The following is an 18,829-nucleotide window of genomic DNA, read 5'->3' as shown; positions in this document are numbered from 1 at the left end:
AATTGAGGAAAAAAAGTAAAAAAAAAAAAAAAAAAAAAAAAAAAACACAAGGTGATCTGGATGCCCTGTATCCAACAGCCCAAACAGTCGAGCCTTTTCTAATTCAGATCCCTCCTCATTTGGTCAAAAGCCACAGTTTATTGTTTAGGACTGTCCACCCCACAGCATTGTGCTCAGTGTGCAGCCACTGATGCATGTTTAAACTGATAAGAAACTAAAACTTGTTAGATGAACTAACTAGTCCCCCTCCTCCTTACGCTTGTGTTTGCAGAAGCTTGAGTGGAATGTGGGGTTTCTAGGGCACCTCTAAAATCAAATTGTTAACATCTGTTGGGTTCGCTTTCTATCTCTTAGAGTAGTGCGTGGGGAGAGGCCCTCTATTTTCCTGGCTCTTTTCCATTTGCTGTGCTGTGGGAGTTTGCTGTCCGTTTGGAGCCCCTCCCCCACCCCGCCCACCCCTGACATCCTGGGTGTTATCAGTGGATAAAATTGTTACTAAGTACCACTGAGATTCTACTTGATTATTATGGCAGCTGCCATCACCGGCGATTTCAGATGTGAAAATGTAGGACCATACATTTTCAAAATGTGTGCTGAAGCGGATACCTCCCAGAGGAATTGAAAATGTTTTAAGTGCTGCCATTCCATTCCCTAGACCCTTGGGTCCTTTTAATTAGAACCAAGCCACAAATAAACAGTACTGATTCTTGGCTCTGTGACTTCCTTATCCACATGCCTCCTCACACTAAAAGCTTAAATCCATGGCTCTTGGCTATAGCACCGTTATCACCGTGTATCACCCTCATTCAGCGTTCATAACAATTCAGGTGATAAATTTCTTCTGTTCATGAAAAGCAGGAGAGTACAAAAAGATGCAACTTTATTTTTCTAATAATCACACATCATTTTATTAAAATGATTTATAAAGGGTGAGTATACTGAATCAGACCATTGGGTCTAAATAATTTTTTAAATTATGTTTTTGTAATATTATAAAACAAGCACTAGTCTATCTCCTTGAAGTGGTTAAGTTGTTGCATGTGTGTGACATGTTCTGTGACACCGCTGCTGTTCCTACCCCCATTTTTTTAGGTCCAAAACCTAAAGTACAGAAAATTATTTGAGGGGCTGTTCTTTTATCCATACAATACTGCAAATGGTCTAGACCCTAATGTCCTAGCTCTTTTTAAGCCATGTGAATAGCATTTCTTTAGCTTTGTGAGTGATTTACCTGAGGGCTAATGTCTCTATAAAGTTCATGAGTCTAAAACAAGAAACCCAAGACCATTTTTGGACATATATATACACACACACTAACACACACGCTCACTTACTCACTCACACACATGCACACACAGTAGTTTCTTTTTTTTTTAAGATTTATTTATTATTATAAATAAGTACACTTGCTGTCTTCAGACACCAAAAGAGGGCATCAGATCGCACTACAGGTGGTTGTGAGCTACCATGTGATTGCTGTGATTTGAACTCAGGACCTTTGGAAGAGCAGTCAGTGCTCTTATCCGCTGAGCCATCTTGCCAGCCCCCACACAGTAGTTTCTAATAGCCTTTCTCTTACACAGCTATGTATCGATGTAGGTGGTAGGCACATACATGCACACGTATACACACAGACACACACACGGCAGCCCCCACACAGTAGCTTCTAATAGCCGTTCTCTTATACATTTATGTATTGATTGAGGCAGTGGGCAGGTATAGGTCTCAAATTCCCATTTCTTCTCTCAAAATGAAATTTTAGTTTCTGTAAGTTTTTGTCTTTGCCAAAAGCAAGGACTTTTGGGTCTGGATGGACAAGGGACAGCTACAAAGTTTAGGTTTCTGTCCCTGTCCTCCAAATCTCAGGCACAGTTATGTCAGTGGCAACTCAGAGTTTCTGCTTTCTTGTTCCTAATCTGAATCACTCTTAGAACCTCATAACTATCAGTCCTTTAGCCAATCAAAACTATAACTTTTTTAAAAAGAGAAAATATATAGGTTATATACAGAAAAACACTGGAAGCATATTCTAAAACACAATTTAAAAGTTCAGAGATAGCCGGGCAGTGGTGGTGCATGCCTTTAGTCCTAGCACTTGGGAGGCAGAGGCAGGTGGATTTCTGAGTTCGAGGCCAGCCTGGTCTACAAAGTGAGTTCCAGGACAGCCAGGGCTATGCAGAGAAACCCTGTCTCGAAAAAACAAAAAAAAGCAAAAGTTCTCAGATAATTATGTTGTCAGCTGAACTTCAGACCTGTGTGTGTTGAAATGTAAATGTTTTTATATCTTTGGGCCATTACAGACACTTCAATATTGCCGAGTGTTAAAAATGTTATGTTCCAAAATTGAAAAGATTTTGTCATATACGGTTAGTTTGTTCTCCCAGAGAACATTCAGTATTGTCAGTTATTTAAGTGTGAAATTCTGCAGTGAAAATTAATTTGTAGAACTTCTGCAAGATGCGATTCACATCACAATTTTTAATTTTGAAATAAGCAATGTGGAATTGCAGTAGGGAAATGTTCTTCCATATATTTCTCACCAGATAAATTATTTTCTGCTGAGGGAAAGAATGGAAATAAGACTATAAATACCCATAAATATGACATATGTCTGTTAAATCATATTACATTTAATAACAAGTAGGAATCTATGCATGCATATGAAAACTACCCTTTTTAAAATGGTTGTCTTGAGAGACAAGATGTTTATCTGGGTGATACTGTGGTGTAGAAAATGTACTTGGGGTCTGATTGCTTAGAGAAGCCGCAACAGCTTTTGGTATAAATCTTTATTCTTTAAGAGCGTATCTGATTTATGCTCAAAAGTCATATGCAAACTAGTTAAGTAGTGAGTGTCACCAAACCCATTCTTAGAGAAATTGGAAGTCATGAGACATAGTCTATTGGAAAACACAGATGGTAAGTCTTGAAATTCTTCTCAAAGGAGTCTTTGCTCAGTGGAGGCATCTTTCCTATAAGCACAGGGAAGCCAGGCATGGTGGTGCACTTTGATACTTCCATACTTCAGCTGCTTCCAAGGCTGAGATAGGGCAGTCAGTAGGAAGCCAGCCTAGGCGCAGCATAGGAAAAGACTGAAACACACATGTAGAAGTGAGGCTGTGGAGACGGCACTTGCTCCTGATGATCCCATTCATATCCTGGCAAAACTAAATCTCTAAGATGCTCATTTTGGATGAAACTGAATTTAAACTTCCCTGTTGTCCAACATGCCNTTGGATGAAACTGAATTTAAACTTCCCTGTTGTCCAACATGCCATGCTTTGAGGGCATGTTTTTTTTTTTTTTTTTTTTTTTTTTTTTTTTTTTTGTGTGTGTGTGTGTTTGTTTGTCTGTTTTAAGATTTATTTATTTTATGTATATGTGTCTTCAGACACACCAGAAGAGGGCATCGGATCCCCTGTTACAAATGGTTGTGAGCCACCATGTGGTTGCTGGGAGTTGAACTCTGGGACCTCTGGAAGAACAGACTGTACTCTTAACCGCTGAGCCATCTCTCCAGCCTGGAGGCAGAGATGTTTTGAGTCAGTTGTTGGGTGCTTTTCTGTCGATTCCCAGGTTCCCTCTGTGTCTCCTAGGGTCCTTTGTGATCTGCTCATTTCCATTCACAGCTTGCCAGAGATGCTTCAAGCCTCCTTGTTTCTCTGGTGCCAAGATGACATCACTCCCTACAACCTCTCCCATCACTCAGTCTGTAACATTCCCAGATCTTAAGTATAGGTAAATTTCTGACGCTATTCTCCAGTAATGCATGTGCTGTAATCACAAAAATTACTTTAGATTCAGTTGAGGTCAGCAGTTTGCTACATGGCCACAGTCATTTTGAAAACTAGAGTTTACTGTGTCTTAGAAGCAAAAAACATTAAATATACCACAGGAGCCCTTCCTTCCTCCAGGGGCCCTTCTCTGAGCTTTGTGGTATTACTCCCAAGGAAGTAGCATCCTTAATGGGTCAGGATGCATTTGGAACCCTAGGCCTGCTACATTTGGAAATTAACTTTCAGTTTTAGAAAGACAGGGTGCCCTGTACATGATAACTCATCAGTCACAGAACCAGCAAGTCATAATCCAGGATATTAATATTTCTGTAGCAACCTGAATCAACATTCACACTAGGTGGATAGACGATTTCACATAATTCCCTATCACATTAGTTGAAACTCTGCTACTCAAAATAATTGCTGGAAACGTATATGCAGAAGTGGGTTGCAGATAGAAATGTGGGCAGAGAGTTACCTGTGAAGGTATAGATAAGGTAGAGGTGTGTGTGTGTGTGTGTGTGTGTATAGTTTGTTTTTAGTTTTTCACTGTGTGTGTATTGCTTTTTCTCTTATGTTTGTGTATATATACATTCTGGTTTTAGTTTATCACACACACACCCCCACTCTCAAGCGCACATGCACATGTGTGTGAGTGTTTTAGGCTTGGCTTTCCCTGTGCTAGGGATCAGGCCGGACCCTGGTGCGTGTGAAGCAAGCGTTCTCCCACTGAGCCACACCCTCAGCCCTCCGTGTAAATCTCTCCTGTTTTCCTATCCGTTACACCCCTTGTCCTTGCTGTTACCCCTACTTCTCTCCTGCTCGATTTTTTTTATTCTTTTCCAGACTTTCTGAATTGATTTAGTTCATGTGTTTTATTTCCTTTTCTCGTAGTGGAAGTATTTTTAAGAGTGCCTATTTACCCCGAATAAAGCTTCGCTTTATCTCATAATTCTCTCTTGTGTTCTCATTTTTATGGTTTATAAAATAATCTCATTACATTATAAAAATCCCTGTCTATCTTACTATGTACTTAGCAGGGCATTTTATAATTTCAAGGTGTAGGATATTTTCAGCTATGGTCATTAATTTCCAGTACTACTGAACTGCAGTACTTTACTATTTATGAAGGCCATTCTCTCGTAAGCACAGGGTTTTGTTGTTGGTTTTTGTTTGTTTGTTTGTTTTGTTTTGTTTTGTTTGTTTAATGCAAAGCTCTACCTGAACTGACATTTTCAAATGACTAGTATCTTTCAAACACGTGCTTATTCTTTCCATGTATTCAAAAATTCTCTTTTATTAGCATTGATTTGCTGAGTTTATCACTCTCTAAACCTTGATGCTAACAATTCCTTCATCGCCCAGTTCCCAAAGTCAGGTTGTTTAAAAGTCACCTGTTCTTAGATGCTCACCTTCTCCATCACATTCCAGATGTTGAGTGATGATTTTTAAGAGGTAAATCTAGAGCAAGGGAGGGATAAAGCCCCAGGACCTCCACTTAAACTGTTCAGTGGAGAAGGGATGGTACATTCTTGCCCCATACCTGCTCACCCCCAAATAAGGAAAGGGAAGATACATGTGTCTCTGTCCTTCCCTGTGCCCATAGCACACACGGGTGGTATTTGCATCAAAGAGCAGCGTGCTTTTATTGAGGAAGGTTTCATTACCTTTTTTATGACTTCACAGCATATAATCATGTTATTTACTTACAAATCAGAGGTTTTTGCTGGGAACAGCAGCGGGAGTCTCTTCCTTGGGTTTTAACTAGCTTATGTTCATCTCACAGTTTTTTTTTTTTTTTTTTTTTTTAACCCAGAAAGGACTCAGTCTTTGAAAAGCTGCAGTCAAATGGAGGGGCATCTAGAAGGCATGGTGAACGCTCAGAAGTCACACCCTACACCTAGGCTTTAGTTGTTCTCATGAAACCAGCGTTCAATGGCGGCATTGCCCAAGGTTGATGCTCTGATTCATTTCCAGAATTGTTCCTGGACGTTTGTCTCCTAACTTTCCTCTGCTTTCTTTCAGTCATCCTGTTCTTCCCAGGAGAAGTTGCACCAGCTACCATACCAGCCAACCCCAGATGAATTACACTTCTTATCCAAACACTTCTGCACAACAGAAAGCATCGCCACTGAGAACCGGTGCAGAAACACACCCATGCGTCCGCGTTCCCGGAGTCTCAGGTGTGTAGACCTGGCCTACACTGCTGGTTACTGAAATTCTTTGTGTTCAATCATATCTGTAATTTGCATGTATGTGTTCACTGATTTGTGAATTGTCACAAATAGAAGTGTGGTATTCCACCTATTGATGACATCGTTAATTAACCATAGAGAGGTATTACATTTCTTTTAAGTTTTCACAATGCACTAATTGCTACAAAAGCCATAGAGACTATAAAAAACGTCTAGCCGTGGTGCAAGAGCAGTTTATAGTATCATACAAAGACAGAGAAGTTTGTTGAAAGGGGTGTGGGGAGAAGAAATGGAAAGATAGCTTCCCCAGATGTGATATTATAAAACCCATTGTAGTCTTCTTATTCCAGCTTCCCATCTAAGTCTTATTTTCTCTGTAATGATGAGCACCTTCTTAGGACTTGTGGCGTCTAAGTTTTGTGGTTGGCAAATGCAGTCCTCTAGGTACTGAATAGGGCTGGCTTCTAGCCTTGCTTTGAACTGTAGGTCTCACAGTAATGTTTCCAGATGGAAGTATCTCCAACCAGGGGCCTTATCTAGGACATTTATGAGAGAGCTCCGAGGATGCTCATGAATAGAAAGAAAGGAGGAAGCAGGCCCTGAGAGAAGGAGAAGTCCCAGTTTAGTATGGGCCCATCACCCTCAGCCCACTACAGGCTGGGATACCTGTAGACTTGGCCCTCTGTATATGCCCTTGCTGCAGCTCGTCAGTCATTGGTCTTTTTTCTTCGGCAGTAGCCTGGGAAGATCTAGTCACTATAGGAAGTTCCCTCCTGCAGCTGAGGCTATCCTGCAGGACAGATGGCCAACTCTAGGCTTCTGCTGATGGTACACCCAGAAGCTGGGCAACAGGTCTTCTTAGTAGAGGGAATCAGGGCATGTGTCTCCTCGTCAACATGAGATCTCAGGGGGACAGAATTGTGTGTCCACCTGCTAAAGCTTTAGTCTTTAAAACTGAGCTTGCTAGGTATCAGGTCAACATGGAAGTTTACTAAGAAGGGGTTTTCCTCTAGGCTTCCCGTTCATAGAGTATCATAAACTAGTACCAAAGGAACCCACACTGGATAATTGCAGGATATGGGAATTGATTTTGAAATCTAGAATAAAAAAAATGTTGCCACCTTATCTAGAGTCACCGTGATCTATTAAGGAGATTCTGATTTCCTTAAGAAGCATGCAGGGCATCCAGACTAAGCTATGTGCATCCAAGAATACAGCCCCCACCCCCCAAACTATACAACTATCTTGACAGGAAAACAAAAAACAAAAATACAAAGTGGCAAACATACAAAAGCACACAATGAGTCGTATGCCTGTTTTCTTATCATATGTAATGCCTACCTCAGCATCCCAAATGAATATGTGTTAGAGTAGAAAATGGATTTCACCAGAACACCTGTGCCATGGCAGGCTCTCCACCCTCCCCGGTGGTGCGTGGCAGAGCGCAGGTGTATGAGAGAAGTGTGAAATTGCACTGGTAAATACGTCTTGGATGATGCTGCTAGTGGCCACCCCGTTTTGTTTGATACCACAGTTCATTGATTGGTTGCCACAGCTACATAAGCTCATGCCATGTGCATGACATAATCTCACTGCAAGGGCATCTTCAGCCAGGATACCGTGACTGGAATTACTCTGTGCCATTGCACTCCTTAAGCTTGCATTTTGCATCCTATCCATTGTGTTTGTGTGGTTTGGGGGTCCACGTGTCTATGTGTGTGCTAATGACTGATTTTTGTAACTTATCATCTGAACCACGACTTTTCATATGAGGGTTGCATAGTACTTCCAATGCAACTGACTGTTTATAAATAAAAGGCTTGTTTTCCTCTGATACTGTGGCAGATTTAAAAGGGTAATTTGCTTTGCTTGCAGCCCTGGACGTTCCCCTGCCTGCTGTGACCATGAAATAATTATGATGAACCATGTCTACAAAGAAAGGTTCCCAAAGGTAATGGACGGAATTTAAGATGCCTGGCATCTCAGTGAGTGGGCGACACGGGCTTAGCCTCTGTAAGGTGGTTTTGTTACAAGTGAGGGCTCAGCCCAGTAATGCTTTGCACTAAGCAGCACTGTAGCCTTCCTAGAGGGAGAAAACCACTAAACAAACATGAAGCGCACAACTGCTCTGCCTGATGGATGCTGCTGGCCTGTACTCCGCAGCAGGGGCCCTGGCAGGTCCAGGAGGAGGTCCTGGCCTCACAGGCACTATATCCTTCTGACTCTCTGGACTCATATTCCTCATCTGTTGCACAGCATCAAGAGTGCACATGGTTTTCCTCTCGGAAGCCGGAGCTTGCTGTGGCCTGGACACTGGTTTCCTTCTTAAATCTATTTTTCCCTTCTCATCTCCCTTTCTAAGCCCCTTCCTGTAGACGCAGAGATACATTGTCGTGTTCCCCCGCCCAGCTGGTAAGAGGAATTAGACCTAAGCCAGAGTGCAGTGTATGAAGGCTTGCTGCCAGGCCCCTTGGGTATCAGTAGCAGCTCTCTGAGCCCCACCCCACCCCATCACCTCAGTTCCATGCCTTCTCCCCTAGCGTGGCTCTGCAGGACAGGGCAAAGGCTACATCTCCACAGGATTTGGACCATCATCTGCTGCCTTTGTTGCTAGAAGCAGGAGAACAAAGGGAGTTCTTAGGGTTCATAAACCAGGAGCAGGGTACTTATTATTTGTAATGAACCTAACATTGATGGCATTGATTAGCTCCGTTTTACCTATTTATCACATGTCGCTTGCCCACCAGGGAAGCAGATATTGGCCATGCTTGGTTAATGAGGTTCAATGTTGAGAGGAGAGCGGGGCGAGGAGAGGGAATCTCCCTGCCTATGTAGCTCTTAGAAGCCAGGAATATTGATGAGCCAGAAGGCCATCACAGGGAAGAAAATGAAGGTTGGAAAGGAAATTGTAGAAGTATTTTGTGAGGGGCATCCCCTTGGCCATGCGCTAAGGGTATTGTGTTTACAGTATAATATAACGTTGCTATCTGTTTACTCCTGGCACACTGAAACCTCGTCATGAAAACAAACTCTCAGCTCGTACTGGGGAACTCTGGCATAACTCCAGGTTCGAATAACAACTAAAGAAATACATCATATTTTTTGATAACCAATCTGAAGGAGCCTCTGATCTAACACAACAGCATAGCCCTGTACAAACATGCTTAGAGTTATTTCAAGAAGTTTACATGGACCAAAGGATGCATCAGATACGGGGAGTTGATGGCCAGGAACACATCTTTTTAATACCACAAATGTTTATTATTTATATTCCACGAAGTAAGGTGGTACTTCTCACTTCTTCATCTCCCACTCTGTCTGTCTGTCTGTCTGTCTGTCTGTCGATCTGTCTGTCTATCTATCTATCTATCTATCTATCCATCCATTTATTTTCTAAAGCACTGTTAGCTTACTAGTGGAAGGCACAGGAATTTTCTCTATTGCTCTGCCTGGCATGTGCACACTCTCCTGTGGTGGCATTGTCCTCACCAGACTGGTGCACATGTCAGTGACTCATGAGGTTCACAGTTGCAGCATTAACACCAACAGCCAACATCTACACTCATTCTCAGTCAGTGGGTTCACACTAATGCGCGATTACCTGTTTTTACCTGTTTGCACCATGATCGTATCACACAGAAGTGAAGTTTCTTGTGTCGTGTGTGTGTGTGTGTGTGTGTGTGTGTTAGTGATGGTTGTGATAGTGGTGGAAACAAAGTACAGAGCCTCACTCTTACTAGTCAAGTACTCTCTACCAGTGACCTATACTTCCAGCCCCCAAATGAAGTTTCTTTCAAAATGCAACTCTCAGGATTCTCTTTAGCAGCTCACAATCTGCATACGAAAGAGTGTCTGCTGAGTGTCTCCCGTGTAACTCCTTGTGTTCCACCTTCATGTGTGTGTGTCTCCTTCCAACAGGCCACGGCTCAGATGGAAGAGCGTCTGAAGGAAATCATCACCAGCTACTCCCCAGACCATGTTCTCCCCTTGGCAGATGGCGTGCTTAGTTTCACTCACCATCAGATCATTGAGCTGGCTCGGGACTGTTTGGATAAATCTCACCAGGGTCTCATCACGTCCAGATACTTTTTTGAGTTGCAGCACAAACTGGACAAGTTGCTCCAGGAGGTAGGAACAAGGCTTCTGCTCTGTGTGGACTTCTCTGATTTGCTCTGCATTCCTCTTGGGCAGAATACTTTTGTGAAACCCTTCACTTCTAAGGAGTTCCCTAAAAGCAGGAGTTCCCATTGCAGGAAAGCATGCCATAGTGGTGAGGGGTGGTACCCACACAGCAGGGGTGCAAGTAAACCTCACGGATTGCTACTTGCTATGAGTTGGCTCTTGTCATTATGTATAGTAAAAGAAAATTAATGTAATCACTTTTATAGGAACCCTGGGGCCCAATAATCTATGACCGTAGGATAAGTGGATTGTGAAGGATTTTTAAGCAATAATCCCCACCCCCTAACTTTACCTATAAAATTATAAATTGCCTGAGTGTATGTGTGTCATTTGATGGTGCTATCTAATTTTAATATCTAAAAAAGCTAAATGGGAAACTTTGGCTTCTACTAGGCTGTGTGTCCTGTTCATTAACCTGCATGCTGTATTGGGTAATAAATTGGAAACTTCTATTTTTCTTAATATCCGTTCTTCTAACAAAATATCCAATTTCCAAAATGACAGATAAACACAGGACCCTGTCTGCCCAACACCCTCATGCCTTGCTCCTGATAACACCGAGACTGGGCAGGGAATGTGTATGGTGGAATAGAATTTGTGTATGATACAGCTCTTCTGACTGAAATTGATTGGGCGCAGCCTACACAGGAAACCTATTTAACCTATATGTGGATTTATAGTATTTCTGTATCTCTTAGGGCATAAATTATATCCGTGTAAATGTAATCATGGAGGGTTCTTTTAAACCTCTTAATGAATATATAAGTAACCTACTAAACTGAAGGGAAATATTAACATCCTACTTTTGAGAAATTCACCTGTCCTTTTCCCTACGTAGCTGAGTCCTCACGGGATAAGAAGGAGCCTCTCTGGCTGGCTGGCAGCTACCATTTCTCCTTCCTCACCCATCCAAGCTTCCCAAGAGCATTTTCTCTGTGGTTCCCATTTCTCAAAGCCGTGCTCCTTAGATTGTCTCTGAGGGTGAACATACAGCTTTTGGGTTTGGCCATTATTCATATACCATTTGACATTACCAATTCTGCCATAAACTAAACTGGGAGGGAATGTACAGGGAACTGGCCATGTACTTGACTATCCTGGCATGTGCACTCTCTGGCAGTGCTGCTAAGGCTTACACTCTGTCATTGTGCTACGCCCACCACACAGTCGATGGTAATGCATGGACCGGTACTAGACCATACATCGTACTTCAATTGGAGCACAAGGATTCTGCAAAGCCGCATGCTTGCTTTGCACACCTACAATGCTATATGATATGCAGCCATTCTCCAATACTTTGTCCCGTGAATGGCTTCTGAACACCTTGCATGAGGTGTCCTGACCATTGATTCTACTTTCAATTTATGGGAGCAGGCTTGTTTTACCACAGTATCCTCACCCATTTCCTTTCTATCCCTTGACTCTATGCCCTTCATCTTAGGACTCCCTGTTTATTCCTTCCCTGTTTCTTATAAAGATTTCCTTTCTAGCCCACATTTCTATGAGTGAGTTTTCTCCAATTCATTTGTGTTCTTCTCTTTCTCCTCCCGCTACTGGCAGTGTTGTTGTCCACTGTCTTGAATGACAGTCCTTTGGACGTTGGTTGCTTTCAGTGTATGTCTCTGACCAGCAGCTTGCGATCATCCTTGAGATGTGTGTTCACCTGCCTCTTGTGTATCTCTGGACTCCGCTAGCCTGCTGTAGCAGTGCAGGTAACCCCAACATGTCTCAGGTAGACTTAGCATCTTTTTAACCAGAGTTGTGAGTACCTAGTACTTCGCTGCCTTTATCATCACCACTGCATCCCTAGCACTTGGTAGGATTCGGAGTTAGGATCATCTCTTTCTCTACATCAGGCAACTACTCTCTACATCAGAGCATTGTCCTGACTCTTCCTCGAGATTCTCCACCCTGTCTCTCCTTTTGTTACCTGGCTCCACCAGACTTCTTATTTCCAAACCTAACCCTTCAAATCCAGGTATCTGTTCAGCTCCGAGAATAGCTCAACCCTTTTCATTGATATCCATTCGGCTTAAGACAAACACCACAGCATGGCCTGTGTCTATAGTCCCCACATGATGGATCCTAACAAGATTTGAGGACGGCAAGGGAGGGAAGCCTCACATTTCTATCAGCAAGCCCTTGGAAGACCACAAGTCCTCTCTTGCACCTTTCCTGGTGCATAGCTCAGTGGTCAGTGTCTGGTATTTATGAATTCCTCAGTGGTTTTGGAAGGGAGAGAAGGAGGAAGAGAACACATTTGGAAGCATATCCTAACACTTGACCCCTGATGCTATAATGTCAGGTATTTCTTCTTCTGTGCCTTGTCATCACATCAGTGTCTGTGCAGTGGCACACTTTTGAAAGAAGCAAACCAAGAGGCTCTATAGTCCATTTCTAAGGCCTTCCTGAACTCCGTAGTCCCACCCAAGATACAAACAAGATAGCGTCATTAAGACGAGCTTAGTCTTGTGTTCTGTTTTGTCCTTTCCAGGCAGGTCCTTTAGAAGGTAGAATCGATAGCCAGAGTTATGGAAATCTACCCTCTATTTTTGTTGATGTATGGCAGACGTGGCAGAGTGTTTTATAGCAATTAAAAATAAATCAACATCTCAGGGATCTTTGGAGTGGGTGGTCTGACAGATGAGAAGGTTAATTTTTAGAGGAATTTCTCTTTGAGTCGGAGAAGCACGTATACCAGTGCCCCCAAGGTCATTGTTGGAAGGGAGTAAGAATGCCGTCTTCTGCTTCTTATAGATGCAGCTTCTTTTAATCATTTGCAACAGTTCAGTCTCCCTTTAGAGGCTCATTGCCCGTATCTGTCCAGAGCATGGAGCAAACCTGTGTGAGAGGAGCAGGCCCCTTCTGGGAAGAGTGGAGCTATGGGGACCTGCTGTGGCTTCTCTGGCATGTACTTGTCTGCTTCCAGATGTGACACTCAGAGCCCAGCAATCCTGTCTCCTCACCATGTTTCCATTGTCAATCTTTTGCATAACCCAAGGCACAGATCTCCTCATGGTTTGAACAGCTTGATTTAACAGATGCCTTTTAAAGGCCGGGGTTGAGGGCAATTTCAGATGAATGCTTTTATGTCTACAGTCTCTTTTTCACTAAAGTGTATTTAGCCAAAGAAAATAAACCACAAAGGAAACTCTAACCCGCTCTCAAATCTAGGTCACAGTCCTTTTTAATAGTGGCCAATGCTTACAATACAAACTCTGGGACTCTACTAGTCCCTTTTGAGCTTGCTGCAGGACACCAGGAAGCCAGTTCCTTCTCATGCTGTGCTATTCCATTGGTGGTGGTTTTAGTGAAGCCCGTCTTCCTTCACAAATTTGGTAAATAAATACTATCTAAGCTAATAGAACTCGTATGTCTTGGAATAAGATAGCCGATAGATATGTGTTAAAAGTTGGAAGGTGTCATCATTTTGATGGGCTTTGAAATGAAACCTTTCCCATTTGAATAACTATTCTCTTTTTTTGGGAGGCAGGACAACAAAGCATACCTCAGTGTTTTAGATACGTTAGTGAATTCATAAAACAGCAATTATTTAGGGACATCCAACCCAAAGTGTCACCAAGGAGTTAGATAGGCTTTGTTTGTCTTTCAACCTTTCAAGATTTGTATTTAAGTGATGATGAACCATAAATAAATAAATAAATAAATAAATATTTCTTTTCTGAGAATTGACTGTATTTCCTAAAATTTCTTTTTCTTGCCAAACAAACATTAGAAATAAATTTAAAGGTAGCTTGAGTTTGATATATAGACTATTCTTTTTCTAAAGCTATAAGACACATCACATCCTAAAGCTAGTTCTTTGTTTTAATTTTCATGCAAGCTATGGGTGGCCACAGTAGCTTAAGTGTAGTGGAGACGTTGCAATCACTTTTTGTAAGTTTTAGCTGCATGTTTGAAGGCGGGACTTGCCATGGATGAACAATCCCAAGAATGATCAAACAAGTTTCTTAACGTTTCTGAAATTACATCCTGTGGTCCTGGCAACACGTTAGGTCTGTTCACACATCCTTGGGAAATTATATCATCCAAACCTTAAAAATTATGAAGCCTTCAAAGATAAACATGCATAGTTTCCATTCCGATTTTATCCTATGCCAGCTCTAATGTTGTATTGCCCAGATTTATTCAAGAAAATATTAAAAATATCAGTGTCTATTAACAAATTAAGCTCTGCTGTTGGAATATTTATTGTGCTCAGGCAACACGTAAAATAAAACTTAACAAGTACTTAATCCAATTCATTTTTGCTAAGCTAAGTATCTGGGTGTTGTCCAGTGAGCGTTATTGAGTCTACATGGGTATCCGAATATAAAAAAGTGTGATTAACATTTGCTGTATCACTATATATACCCCACATGTGGTAAAATAACTACCTTGCAGGCTAATCATACTATGCATGTAAGATTCCCAGGATAACAAAATCAGTCTGTCTCTACCTTAGCCATCAAGGACTAAAATGTTCCATCAGCCAGGGCCAAGCTCCTGTTCAGCTCCCACTGCTGGTGCCTTGCTCTTAGTGGACCATAAATCATGTTTCCTTCATTCATGGCTCACATTAACAGTCCTTATCCTTACATTTGATTTCTAAAACATAATAAGTCAAAGTTTTGCGATTAAACTTTAGCTAATAGAGCTATTTTGTAGATGTCTGATAGTGTCCATTTATGTTAGAGATAATGCCTATTAAGAGAGTTTTCTAAGTCACTTAATTTCTGATTTTTAAAATTTAGCCAAGTAGCATGTTTGCTGACTTTCCTTTCCACTTAGCGGAACCCGCTCTAGCATCTTCCTGCTCATTGCTTTTTCATAGGCTCATGATCGCTCTGAAAGTGGAGAACTGGCATTTATCAAGCAACTAGTCCGAAAGATCCTAATTGTCATTGCCCGCCCCGCTCGGTTATTGGAGTGTTTGGTAAGTTGCCTTTAGATGTGACTACATTATTTATCGTTAAACGTGGAAAGTAGAGGCCATTGGAAGGCTCCGATTTCACTTAACTGCAACCACGGGTGCTGAGCGAGAAGCGTCAGGAGGGACTACAGCACATGAATGCTTATGATGACATCCATATGTGGCCTGTCTCCTCTGATTTTTGAGAAGGAATTCTAGTGTCGGCCCTGTTATTAAGCAGTAGTCATATTGCATTCTGGTCAACCTTGAAGAATGATCATGAAATAATATCCTTGGCCTTATTTCAGCACAATGACCTTACACCACAGCTAATTTCGAATGCTGACAATGCCTCGTCGTGTTTCTGGAGTTGCTAAGATTCAGACTGAAGGAAGTCAGGGGTATGGTGATCTGAGGCTATAATTATTGTTTTTAAAATGCACTACAAATAAGTGCTAGCTAGCAACCTACTTGAAAGATACTACAGATCTGAAGAAATGAGATTTTTAGACACCAGCTACCTTTCACATTTGTATCTTTTTGGCCAATGATCATTTTACTTCTTTCAAGATTTTTTGGTTTTGTAATACTTTGAGAATTCACTCAAGACTGTAAACAAATTTGATGCTTTGAGCACAGTCTTTAAGGGCCTGTGAGCCCAGTAAGAAAATTCACTTTCAACTTCTGCTGATGCCTAATGTCTGTCCATGTGTAATGGCTTTCAGCGTCTGTCACTCATGATGTGTATCCAGTCGCAGGTGCTTTGGTTTTATCCTTACTTTAATTAACATTCATAATGTTTTATGAAATGGAAATATTCATAGCTCCATAAATACACAGAGTGCCTGATGAGACGCAGGAGAGGGAGATCTCGGGAGCAAGTAAGGCTGGGCATGGTGGCACACACGCTGTGGTAGGCTCAGTTCCTCAGAGGACTGAGGTGCAGTGTCCGGATGTTGAGGAATCTGAGGCCAGTCTAGGCAACACACTGAGACCTCAACTCAAAAAAAAAAAAAAAAAAAAAAAAAAAAAAAAAAAGAGCACCAGTAAACCTGTTTTTCGGTGGGCTCCTGTTTTTGTTTGTTTGTTTGTTTGTTTTTTAAAGATTTATTTTATGTATATGAGTACAAGTATAGCTGTCTTCAGACACACCATTAGAGAACGCCCGTCCCATTACAGATGGTTATGAGCCACCATGTGGTTGCTGGGAATTGAACTCAGCACCTCTGGAAGAACAGTCAGTGCTCTTAGCCGCTGAGCCATCTCTCCAGCCCCGGGCTACTGATTTTTAATAGAACACATTACCTTCAAAGTTACATTACAGAGAAATGGGAAGACTGGAAATAGTCATTTCCTTTATGTTACCAATTGTACATATGCATGGCCTTGGCGTATGAGTAGGCTTCAGATATGAGGTGAGAATTCTATACTGTGTAAAGGCATTTACCTCCTCCCTTCATATACAAACTTCAACCATGTCAGCTTCGTTGTGAGTGAGATTTATGTAATAAAACCTCAGTCCTCTCGTTTTCCACTGGGAGACCTATTAATCTGTGCCTGTCATCTGCCAGGAATTTGATCCTGAAGAATTTTATTACCTATTGGAAGCTGCAGAAGGTCATGCCAAAGAAGGCCAAGGAATCAAAACTGACATCCCTAGGTATATCATCAGCCAGCTGGGACTCAATAAGGACCCTTTAGAAGGTGAGTGTTGCCGGGCCTGTCCTTCACTCGCTCTGACCGTGGCATCTGGGAGAGCTTCATGATCAGCCTTTACATTTTCCATGTTGGATATCTCTCTCTGAAAAGCCCCCTCTTGGGGGAGGCCAGGTAGTATCGGAAAGAAAGAACCATGGTTGAATACAGAGGGGACAGTGAGCATGCCCGTTGTATGTCAGCTAGAGAACAGAGCTGGCCTTGCCGGACTAGAGGCCTCCAGACATGATGAGAGTACTTGATGTCCCCAGGAACACTTGGATCCCATCCTGCCAGAGTTCGCTTGCAGAGCTCAGTGGGGTGACTCCGGAGAGCACTTTTAATTTTCAAAGCATTGCTAGAAGTCATCGTTCATTGAAAATTGTCAGTTAGATTTAATTTAGGAGGAATGCAGCTAGAGCAGCTGACTTCAGGCTGAGTGCAGCATTCCTGGTACCTCTCCAGCTTACTCGTCCCAAGTAAGCGTGAAAAATAGTCACACATGTCACATATGAAAGAGAGCCAGAGGAAGAGAGGGATGACTTGTAAGCTTGTAAGGGGGGTACGTGGTTGATCCCCACGAGGAAAGACATAATTCTGTTAAATACAGAAACATGCTAGAGCCATTTTTCCTAAATAAATAAATAAATAAATAAAACCTAATATTGGTATCCCCTCCCATCCTTTTCTGATTCTCTGTTTGATATTTTTATATACAACACTTAGTCTGTGTACCACCCCCAAAGACTCATAAGCTATCATGGACTCCCTGGTTTCAAATCATCTTCCCAGTTCGTTAAATTGAATTTGCAGACAGTATTTGCCCTGTTCAATTGTTTGTGATGAAGGTAAATGTTGGTTTGGAGAGATTTTTTTTTCCCCTGTCCTAAGCTAGGGAGCTGCTTTCTGGCCCGCTCTTTCCCATCCTGCCCGCTTGGTTTGCTCTTGCGGACATCGTATCTTTGCTTCTAGTGAAGTGATGCATGCATTACCGGGAGATGATGCCAGGTAAATTTATACTGTACTGAAAGCAGTACCACAACAGATTCATCACTTACAGAGGCTGGTGACTGCTTCTCTGAAAAGTTCCCTGGGGAGAGATTTTCTCCCATGGCTTTTAAATTACCATCTTTACCTTTTTGAATCATGAGTCTTCAGAAATGGTTTAAATCAATGAAATAAAAAGGGCAGATGTTTAATGGTATTTAGATGAGATTTTAAAAATCTCTTCAGGCATTACAAAATGATGGCTTAGCTTCCTGCCTCAAAAGCTGACACTTGGTTCCATCCCATTACTACCCACTGCTTACAAATAATATGGATTTCCCAGATAATAGTTATTTAGCTGAAATTCTATTTAAAACAGAACCCTCTTTTAATTTTTATTTATTTATTTTTTTTTTGTAAAAGTAATTGGAGAGGGGAGGCTGTCAAAGCATGTTAGAGTGACTCTTCACACTGATATAGTTAAGGCTGTGTTAGCCTGTGCCTTGGCAACCAGTGAGCCCTGTGCAGTTTTCTTCTGGCATTAAATGTCACTATAAACAGAACTTTGACACATGAATAATGCGATGCCCTCTCGTATATCTGAATAGATTTAAAACAAAACAAAACAGTAGTGATCTTCCCCACATTTGACTTGAATAGTGTAAATTTATGGCTAGGAATTTATCTTTCCTCCTAGTAGTTTTCGTGATTCATTCCGAGACAAGTCTTTCAATCTATTTTTAATACTTAAAATGCCTTCTCCAGGTGATTCGATTGCAAACTCGTGCGATACTTTTGCTTTGCTTTCTTCTTAGCATCAAAACGGATAAACCTATGTCTGTCCTTTGGTTCGGAGGAGAGACTTCTAGCCTGGACTGTGACCATGACTATGCAAATACATGTCACTTGTGTCTCCATAAAATTAAATAAGTAAAAATTCATAGACATAATCTTTATGATGGGACAGTGTCTTAGTCAGGGTTTCTCTTCCTGCACAAACATCATGACCAAGAAGCAAGTTGGGGAGGAAAGGGTTTATTCGGCTTACACTTTCCATACTGCTGTTCATCACCAAAGGAAGT

At 41.8% G+C, this 18,829-nt stretch overlaps 1 protein-coding gene across 11 annotated transcripts in view; it reads left to right on the top strand.

Moving 5' to 3' along the window:
* Positions 1-18,829, top strand: part of Mast4 (microtubule associated serine/threonine kinase family member 4) — a 593,644-nt gene that overhangs the window by 521,547 nt on the left and 53,268 nt on the right. For all 11 annotated transcript variants that reach the window (XM_021180018.1, XM_029468312.1, XM_029468311.1 and 8 more), the window contains 5 exons: positions 5,802-5,959; positions 7,847-7,922; positions 9,890-10,099; positions 14,988-15,089; positions 16,637-16,769. In XM_021180018.1, the coding sequence (XP_021035677.1) occupies positions 5,802-5,959; positions 7,847-7,922; positions 9,890-10,099; positions 14,988-15,089; positions 16,637-16,769 (679 nt within the window). The remainder of the gene's footprint in view (positions 1-5,801; positions 5,960-7,846; positions 7,923-9,889; positions 10,100-14,987; positions 15,090-16,636; positions 16,770-18,829) is intronic.

This window comes from Mus caroli, chromosome 13, assembly GCF_900094665.2.
Source record: "Mus caroli chromosome 13, CAROLI_EIJ_v1.1, whole genome shotgun sequence".
Lineage (NCBI taxonomy): Eukaryota > Metazoa > Chordata > Mammalia > Rodentia > Muridae > Mus > Mus caroli.
Note: the sequence above shows the minus strand (reverse complement) of the source record. Positions and strands in the feature narration are given on the sequence as shown.